Source organism: Rousettus aegyptiacus, unplaced genomic scaffold (assembly GCF_014176215.1).
Source record: "Rousettus aegyptiacus isolate mRouAeg1 unplaced genomic scaffold, mRouAeg1.p scaffold_m13_p_10, whole genome shotgun sequence".
Lineage (NCBI taxonomy): Eukaryota > Metazoa > Chordata > Mammalia > Chiroptera > Pteropodidae > Rousettus > Rousettus aegyptiacus.
The window spans coordinates 85,465,172-85,474,475 of record NW_023416285.1 but is presented as its reverse complement, the minus strand read 5'-3'; the positions used below and the strand labels follow the sequence as shown (position 1 = coordinate 85,474,475).

The following is a 9,304-nucleotide window of genomic DNA, read 5'->3' as shown; positions in this document are numbered from 1 at the left end:
AGGTAATTTAAAAGATGAGAAGAGAAATGATATGAAAGAAGCAATTATAAGCAGCATCAAACACTCTTAGAGCTTGGGGACCAAAGGGGGCAGGTGGAGTTCGAAAAGTATAAAGGGAATTCAGGAGAGGGAGAAAATTTTTGCTAAAGTCAATCAAAGTGTATTTTATGAAGACTGCCCTTGAGCTGGGCTTAATTAAGTAGAACTGAAAGAATATTCCAAGAGTTACTTACGAACTGGAAAATAGTAATCGCTTAATAAATATTTGTTGAATAGATGAAAGAACAGAGTGAGCAAAACTCTACAGAGGAGACGAGTATGGAAAAATTGGGGTGGCGGGGGACAGTAAGTCTGGCTGGAGCTTGTGTGGTGGTCAATATTGGGCACAGATAGAACAGGGATGGGCAGACAGCTTTGAATACCAGACTCAGGAGTTCAGATTTTAGTTTAGGAAGCCACTGAAGTTTGGGTAGGGGAGTAACATGACTAGAGCAATCATTTCTGGAAGGTTAATCTGTGGTGTGTAGAAAGTACTGGAAGCTGGGAGAAACCTAAGTTATCAGTTAGAAGGCCAAAAATGATGACCCGGATTGAGGTGACAGTAAGAATGTAAGAGAGGAAATAGAGGGGGAAAAAATATATAGATGGCTAATTGACTGAACTGCTGATTGGAAATGGGGGACAGAAGAGGAAAAAGGGAAAGAGATTCTAGGCCATTGGGAGGAACGGCAGACAGAAGGAAAGGGGAGGAAGGGGAGGTTTCGAAGGTAGTTTAAGTTCTGTAGGGAAAGAGTGGACATCCTTTCGTTTGGAAGTCATCTGCACAGAGACTCTGACTGAGGCCTGTCGCTGGGAGGCTGCAATAGCAGCTCAGAGCATGTAAACCCACAGCCAGTCCTCTGGTCCGAATCTGAGGCGGTGCTACCTCCTACTTTCCCGTTTCCACCAGCACTGGCCCTCAACAACTAGAAAAAGGACGATTCCAGTGTCTATCCTGCCTCAAAGCACAGGACCCGGGCCACTGAGGACTCACGTGGCTTTTCAGGTATCCACCGCTCCTCTGGCTGGACAAAGGGCGCCTGGGACAGCGGAGCGCGAGCTTCCGGGCGGAGGCGCGCGTTCCCGCGGCGCGCGCAGGCGCGGCCTTTGGTCGCCTAGCAACCAGGGACAGCGCGGGACTAGGAGGCTTCGGCAGGCTGCGGCGGGTGCAGTTCGCCAGGTCTGAGGAGCCGCTGCTCCGCGGGATTTCCCGGCAGGTAAAGGCAGGCGGGTGGCTGCACCCCTACCTCCGCGGTTTGGAAAGGCCCGGGGCAGAGGACCCAGCAAAACTTGATGACGGGGAAGGTGCCACGCAGGTGGGGACACCTGGGGCAACTGAGGAATACTTTGTGAGGGGTTGTTGGTCCCTGTCCTACACCTGCATTGTTAGACCGGGGTTGGTGTGGGTTTCATAAGCATCCCGTGGCCACCTCCCATTTTACAGGTGAGGCCGAGAAAAGGTTCTGAGGGTTTTAGGGTTAGTTACTTAACTCAAGATGTGGGTCCCGACTTGATCTAACCCTTCTCCTCTCCTTTAAGTTTCCTCAAAATAAATCTTCCCAGTAGAAACTCTTTAAGATCGCCTAGGCTGTAAGTTCACGAAGGAGAAAAACGCATGATCAATAAACTCGTGGGGAGAAAAATGTGGCTCTTCTTCCATAATCAAGAAGATGCAAATATAAAACCGAATTGTTTGCATACCCAATGCAATGAAGTTCATACCTTTCACCCAGTTATTTTGCTGTTAGGGATTTATCCTAAAGAAACAGTTGAGAATGTGGATGAAACTTTTATGTCTAAAGATTCATCCATTTATGTCTGGAATTCATTGCTGCCTTGTCCATAATACTAGAAATTTGGAAACAAGTGCTCACCAATAGAATAGCTAGGTACATAGTGGATTTTTAAATATTATTTTGAATGACATGATATGCTGATCCAGTGGAGATGATTAGAGCAAAAAATGGAGACTGGGATTTCAAAACTTGTTCATTAATTTAAGAATTTAGTGGGAAGATGGTCTCAGGAAGTGAAATTGAGAAGAGGGGATAGAAATCCAGGTAGGATGGTAAAATCACTACAGAAGACACATGAAAAAGAAACTATATCAAACAGTGTTCTCTTCCCGAGCTTGTTTCCCAGTGATTTTTATTTTATTCCATGTGCCCTCTTTGGTTTCACAAATTCTCTATAATGAAATGTATTACCTTTATAAGTGGACAGTGGACACAGAACTGTACAATTAAAAATGGTTAAAATGGTAAATTTTATGGTATATGTTAGCACAATTAAATAAATCAATAGACAGGTGGTAAAATAGTCAAAGAAAGCAGGTTTGTTTGCTTCAAAAAGTCAAAGGGATTGATTTTCTTAATTCAATATCTCTGTTGTTTTAAAGGAAAACGAATCTTCAAAGAATAAAATAATATAAGGTAATTTAATTGTATTATGTTGCTTATAAGTGAAATGTTGAGCTTACAAAGTTTTTTTTTTTTTAAACCTTAGGGTCCTCTCTGAAGCTCATATCCTTGGTTTTTATCAGCTGTGTACTTTTTTTTCATTAATAGTTATACTCAATATGGTAATAAAAACACAAACTAAATATTTCCTACTTCAGAATACTTCCTAGGACCAGCTTCATCACTGTAACCCTATATGTTTAGGGCCTTCCAGCTTCTGTACTCTTCAGTATGCAATTACTCAAAACCACTCTCTTGAAATAGGAAAAATAAATTTCCGAGTGAAAATTAGATGATGTAAAGCAACTTTAAGCAGGTATAATTTAATTGTTTCTCAAATATTCATAAATAATTCTTTTGTAAATCTAAGACTGCTATAGTAAGGAATCAATTATAAAGGGCTATGAAATCTTTTTTTTTCCAGAGATTAATCATAGGATAGATTTTCATTCGTCCACATAGTTTCTGCCTGTCTTAAGTGTTATAGGCACAAAGTCTAGGGCCTGCGTGCTTTTCAGGCACCTATGAAAGATATTTGCTATTAAATATATATATATGCATATATATTTACACACATATATATGTAGTTTCTAAAATATGAAAAGACAATGAAAAAAATTAATGTTAAATTGTTTTTTATTAACATTAAAATTTCATTACATTTGAAAATAACTTTCTCATTTTGCAAGAATTTTCAGGTGCTCAAACCACTGAGTGATTTCAGATGAAAAATTTTAAAACCTTTTATAGTGAAAATCATAGACAGTAGGGGGTGTGGGTACATTTTATCAATATATTGGATATAGTGTGAGATAGTGTATCACAGAGTAAGCCACCCAGGCCATTAAAGAGTTTGAATGTATGTGACCTAAAGTTAAGGACTGGGAATAGATGTCTTTCAGAAGTCCCTCTGTGTTTCTATGAACATGTGGTTTTTAATGTATGTGATAAATTCTAGTCAGTGTCTATAATGCTAGGAGCTACTTTCCTTCCTTGACAACTCATCTGAACTAACCCTGACATCGTAGATTCTTTCCAAGGATTTTCTACTTCCCAGGATTTCTCTTGAGACTGTAGTAATTTCCTTGAGACTAGACTATACTGTCTAAGATTGCTTAATGCCAAACATAACCCACAAACTCTCTTAGGAGAAAATGCGAAAGATTTCTAGGGTTATTCTAACAGCCACCAACATCTTGGAAAGTTTCTGGTACCCAGGTGGAGTTATTCCTCTGAGGTGTATCAACTATGTATACTGTTATTTTGACTTTTTTTCTATACGGGCATGAACATATGAGGGCATGTAGAAAAGGGTCTTGCAAGGAATAACCCTAATTTCCCCATTTCTTCAGATTCTCAATGATTTTTTATGGAACTATAGATTAAGTTAGAAAAAACTTTGTTATCTGGGAAAATGACACAAATGTTCATTGGAGTTTATAGATCTTGGCTACGATTCACAAAATCATTACTTCCAGAAAAAAAAAGTTAATTATTTTTATAAATACCCAATGCCTACTATCTACCAAACACTGTTTAATGCAAGAAAGCCCTCCCTTTTTGCCCTCCCTTTTTGGCAAATCATTCTTGCAGATCTCAAAATTAACTTGGACTTAGTCTTCCAAGCCTTACTTAAGTGAGCTATCAGCGTGGTAAATTATGTAACCAAAAATTAAGTCACTAATATAGTCTCCTTTCCAAACAGAAGCCAGGACTAATGCTCAACAATCTTATCCATAAGTTCCTTTAAAATTGTGGCATTTGAAAGAGAGATGTAGGTAACATATTTGTATATATGTGATAATTTCTACATGTATTGCATAGTCTCTTTTTTACGTAAAATTTAAAGGAGGAAATAAATCTCATAAGAACATAGGTAAATGAGAAATTTGTACATACGCAAGGTACAAATGACACTTTAATCGTTTATTACATCTTTTCCAGAATGGGTAAAAAGATAAAGAAGGAAGCAGAACCCCCTCCTAAGGATGTGGTAAGTTTCTGATTTGAGAATTAGTAGCACATTAACAACCAGTTTTAAAAATAAATTGTTCAAACAGTTTGGCATGTACCAGTGTATACATGAGTACACGGTGGCAGAAGTCCAAAGTCTGACTAATGATAAGATTAGTCAGAGAAATCTAACATCATATAAACAAACACTTACAACATTGTCATTACATAATTAGCACAATTAGAGAGTGATTATTAGCTTTTCCAGTATGTGGATGGCATGTTTATAAGCCTGGTTAATGAATAAATAGTTTTGGTTTGTTCTTTTAAATACTTTACATTTGCCAATCTCTCATTAATGTTAATTACCCAAGTGAATTTTCAAAATTTCCTGGAAGTCTTGTTATAGTTATTAGACATGTGTATAAGATTGTCTGAAGATGACCCTTTGGACATCAGAAGCTCTGTATTTTCCAGTTCTGTGGAGAGAGAAGTCTGTGTTCATCATCATTTTCCATTCCAAATGCTTAAGTAATGCACTACTTGTAGCACGAAATTCTGTCACTCTCTCTTTTAAGAGCGTGGTTTTATCTTCTCTTTAAAACTTTGAATGACTGAAAGATTATACATAAAAGAAAAAATGATCTTGGACAGTTTTCAGTTTAGCAACATATTTCAAAAGCCGCTTGGTGTGGTTTTCTTCAAATAAAATGTAAGTGGAAAAAAAATGAGTACAGTAAACTCATAGGATTTTGGAGTTTGAAGGAAACTGAGCTTCGCGTGGGAAGCTGCCTGTCAGCAGTGGAACCTCGTCCCAGCTCTGCCTCTCACGAACTGTGTTTTTTTGACCAAGTTCCCAAATTTAGCCAAGTTATTTCAGTTTTTCTTTATCTCTTCAATGGGACTTGTAATGTCCACCTCATTTTGATTGTTGTATGAATTATAAAGAAATAAAATACATAAAGTTCTTGGTGCTTTGCACATAGGTATAAATCATGGGAATCCTTTCGACTGATGCACATGTGCGTGTGCACACACACTCACCCCACTATGAAACTACTTATGTATGATCCATATAGTTGGGAGCAAGTGCTATGGAAGCATCTATCTGCCCAGGTCAAGGAAAGTTTTGCAGAGATGGTCATTGTGGGTTCCTGATATATTTGTATTAGCCTGGCTGCTCTGCTCGCCTTTGGACATACTCTTAAAACATTCCGAGTTCTCTTACTTTTTCATTGCATCCTAGGTTTGCATTTACCCCTCTTTTTTCCTGCAAAAGAGCATTGCTGACATCTTATTACTAGAAAGTGAAATCATGAACGCAGTACTTGATGACACTTTCTCATTAAAATTAGAATTAAAGAACTATTAAACATGGTGTTAGACATATTTGTCTAATACACTTTCTGTAATTTTATAATATCTTGCTGGTATTGTCCTCTGTATCCTAATCCTTGGGAGAGCCTCGATCTCCATTCCTTCTCATAAAAGGGAACACTAGCTCAGAAGATGCGTAAATGTGAGAAGGAAGATATGGCTTGAACGACCAACATAACTATATTCTGCCTTCCCAAATAATTTCCGTATCTGGGTGAAAGGTTGTTTGTGATACTCTAATACAAGACAAATTTTCTGTGGAATGATTGCATAAAAGAATTACTAACAGAAATGACCTTAGTAGGCAATATTTAGTATAAGGCAAGATATTCATCTAAGGATCTAGAATTATACTGCCAGAGTCTGAATCTTCATACTGTCGTCCACCATCCATGATCTGGGGCAAATTTTCTAACCTCTATGTACCCCAGTGAGGATATAATGGTATGCACTTCACTGGATACCCTCTTTATATCCACTCATAGAGGTGAGGTGAGGTTAGATAAATTTAAGAGGCTTAAAACTACATAAGAACTTAGTAAATGCTGTTATCAGTGACATAGTCGAGGGCACCGTTCATCATTCTACAAAACTGTAGAATTTTGTATGAACTGTCAAAGAAGGCACGTGACCAGCTGTGGAAAACCAGCCAGCTACCGAAATTCCTGGAGACCTAATATGTGACCGTCATGATTCGTGGTCAAGTCTTCGAGCTTACATGCATGGCGACTTGTTTCTCTTAATGTTTCAGAGGCGATTGAGCATCAGTGGATAAATCCACAGTATCTAAACTCACAAGGGACGATGACCTGGCTCCGGAATCTCAGTGATTAAGTATCAAATTAGCTGAACATTTATGGTAATGGGTCAGCTCTTTCCTTCCCTAGTTAAGTGCATATGGGGCACTAAGCTTGGTGAGTACTGAATCAGAGCAGCAGACAATAGTAGAACAGGTTCTACTAGTTGCTCCCTCGCCTGGGCAACCAAACCCCATCCTTTGGAAGACTGGGATATCTCCGGGGGCTTGTTTTTCCTGAACCCTCTTGGTCGACCTCAGAGTTCAACCTTTAATTTAACTCTTTGTCAGAGAGTGCCAAAACTGCCATAGACTTTCTTCTAGAAATGAAGCATCACAGGGACTTGCTTTCGCATCTTTCTCATTCATCATGGATAAACAAACCATGAATTAATAAAAACTATAGTATAAATTCTTAAATAATACACATATACAAACTTGTATGAATAATTAATCAGCTTGCTCACCTTGTTCTGAGTGTTTGTTACCTTGATTTGGGTTATAAAGCCAACTAGAAGCCAAACAAACTAGCTGTTTTCATTTTAACCTTTATGCTTTTTAGAAGATTTTAACTGATATCTGTATATTCTCTACTAAAAGTTCATACTAGAGCAGTGTAGTCTACTTTCTTCTGTTTATCTCTCTTTTTCTGTATAATTGGTTCCTCGTGACCAGTGGGCAACACTTTCCAATAGATATCAAAAGACTTTTATTTGCTCTTACCAGCACCATAAAAATCACTTACCTGTCATGTTTGACTACTTTCACTAAGTTTGACTTTATAATTCTGTGTTCTTTTAGACTTGTGCTAATCTAGTAGCCACTAGCCACGTATGGTTATTTAAATTTAAATTTATAATCATTAAGATTATGTTAATTAAAATTAACAATTACAAAATAAAAAATTCAGTCCCTCAGTCACATTACACTTCAGGTACTCAAATGTCACATGTCACTGTGACTGCCATATTGGAGAATGCAGAGTCAGCATTTTCATCATTAAAGTTCTATTGGATAGCACTATCCTAGAAGCCTTACTTCCTTCACAGAGATATAAAAGAAATGCTATAAATCTATGGCTTCTCTAATTGGCTGAGCTTAAAATTCAAAGCTTACCCAAAATGCTTCCCCTTTCTTTCATTCTTTTTGTAAATAATTTTGGTTCATCATTTATTTTGTGCGGAGCATGAAATTATAATTTCACAACCAGCTTGCTGGTGACTGACTGTGAGTTCCTCACGGGAAAGCAGATGGGATATGTAATTACAGCACAGTATTATTTATTTAGTTGTGTGGCATTCTGCTATAGCTATCATTTTATTCTCAGTGCCTTTTTAAATAAAAAATTACTATAATGCTGTAGGCTCTGTAGGAGAAACAAATATCGTGCCAAGTTTCTCCACGCGCTGCCAAACGGGTATTTCTCTTCCTCTGACAGCTCTTTAGATTGTAACTCTCACAGTCTCAATCTTCCCTTTCAGCTTCTTAGCCTCCATATTATTTTTTTTTTTTATTAACGATGACCAGAAGATACGGTGAAATACTTGTGTTTTCTAAACTGTCCGAGGATTAAAAGATACTATAGTTTTTGTTTAAATGTATTTTCATGTACTCTGCTGCTTTGAGGATTATAGTCATTATCCATGTTTCAACATAGTATATTTATTCACATGCTTATAAAATCGGCTGTAACAATATTGAAATGTCAGAGGGCTCCTAAGTGAAAGTTCTAAAATGGAAAAGAAATCTCTTCTGAAAGGGAGTTGGTGGAGAAAGTAACCAGCCGGAATGCTGGGGGATGTGTCTTAAGTGACAAAGGTGATCCAAGCCTCTGACCCTTAAGGGTTCGACGGGGGGTCGGTGGCCTGGGGAGGGCGGGATGCTAACTGTGGACTCTCTCCCCATAGAAGTGCACACCGAAAGTTTTGCATACATTTCAGTGGGAAAGAGCATCCCAGATGCCCACTGACGGCTCTGTGCACCTCTGGTTTAGAACCTTCTCTCCTGTCATCAACAGACAGTACATTGTTAAGGCACTTTAGGCCATAAGCATAAAAGAGAAGTTTGCAGGGGCACTTTAATATATTCCTCTATAGATATTTACTGAATTTCAATACCCCAGATTTCTTCTAAGTTATGGAGATAGAGAAATAACATAGTATTTTGCCTAAAGAAATGCATTCATTTATCGAGCAAATATTGAATATTCTTTTACATCCTCGGTGTATATCTGAGAGCAAAACAAAGTTCAGGCCTCAAGGCAGCTTCCATTCTAGTGGGGGAAACAGTCTATTAACAAACAATAATATAATTCAGGTAACGATAAGATCACTAAAGAAAAATAAAGTAGGATGCCAGGATGGAGAGTGATAGGGTTGCTTTATATAGGGTCTAAATCAGGGCAACATTTCCCAGTGGGGTCAGATTGTAAAAAGACTTAAATGGAATGAAAGAGTCAGCCATGCAAATATCCGAGTGAGCGCATCCCAGCCGGGAAAAAATAACTAAGGCTTTATTCAGTATATTGAGGGATGCAAAAAGGTTGGTGTGACAAGATTAGTAATCAAAGAATAGGAGGTGGGTCGCAAAGGTGGTGGGATGGTGGTGATCATCTAGTGCTTTTTAGGCTATGTTGCGGAGGGTAGATTTTTTTTTCTAATGTGCAAAAAAGGGAACAATT

General features: G+C 38.1%; 1 protein-coding gene across 3 annotated transcripts in view; it reads left to right on the top strand.

Moving 5' to 3' along the window:
- The first annotated feature begins 1,161 nt into the window (after positions 1-1,161).
- The window catches only part of ARMC3 (armadillo repeat containing 3), a 74,347-nt gene continuing 66,204 nt past the window's right edge, over positions 1,162-9,304 (top strand). For all 3 annotated transcript variants that reach the window (XM_016124708.2, XM_036228140.1, XM_016124703.2), the window contains exons 1-2: positions 1,162-1,256; positions 4,443-4,491. In XM_016124708.2, the coding sequence (XP_015980194.2) occupies positions 4,444-4,491 (48 nt within the window). In that variant the 5' untranslated portion in view covers positions 1,162-1,256; position 4,443. The remainder of the gene's footprint in view (positions 1,257-4,442; positions 4,492-9,304) is intronic.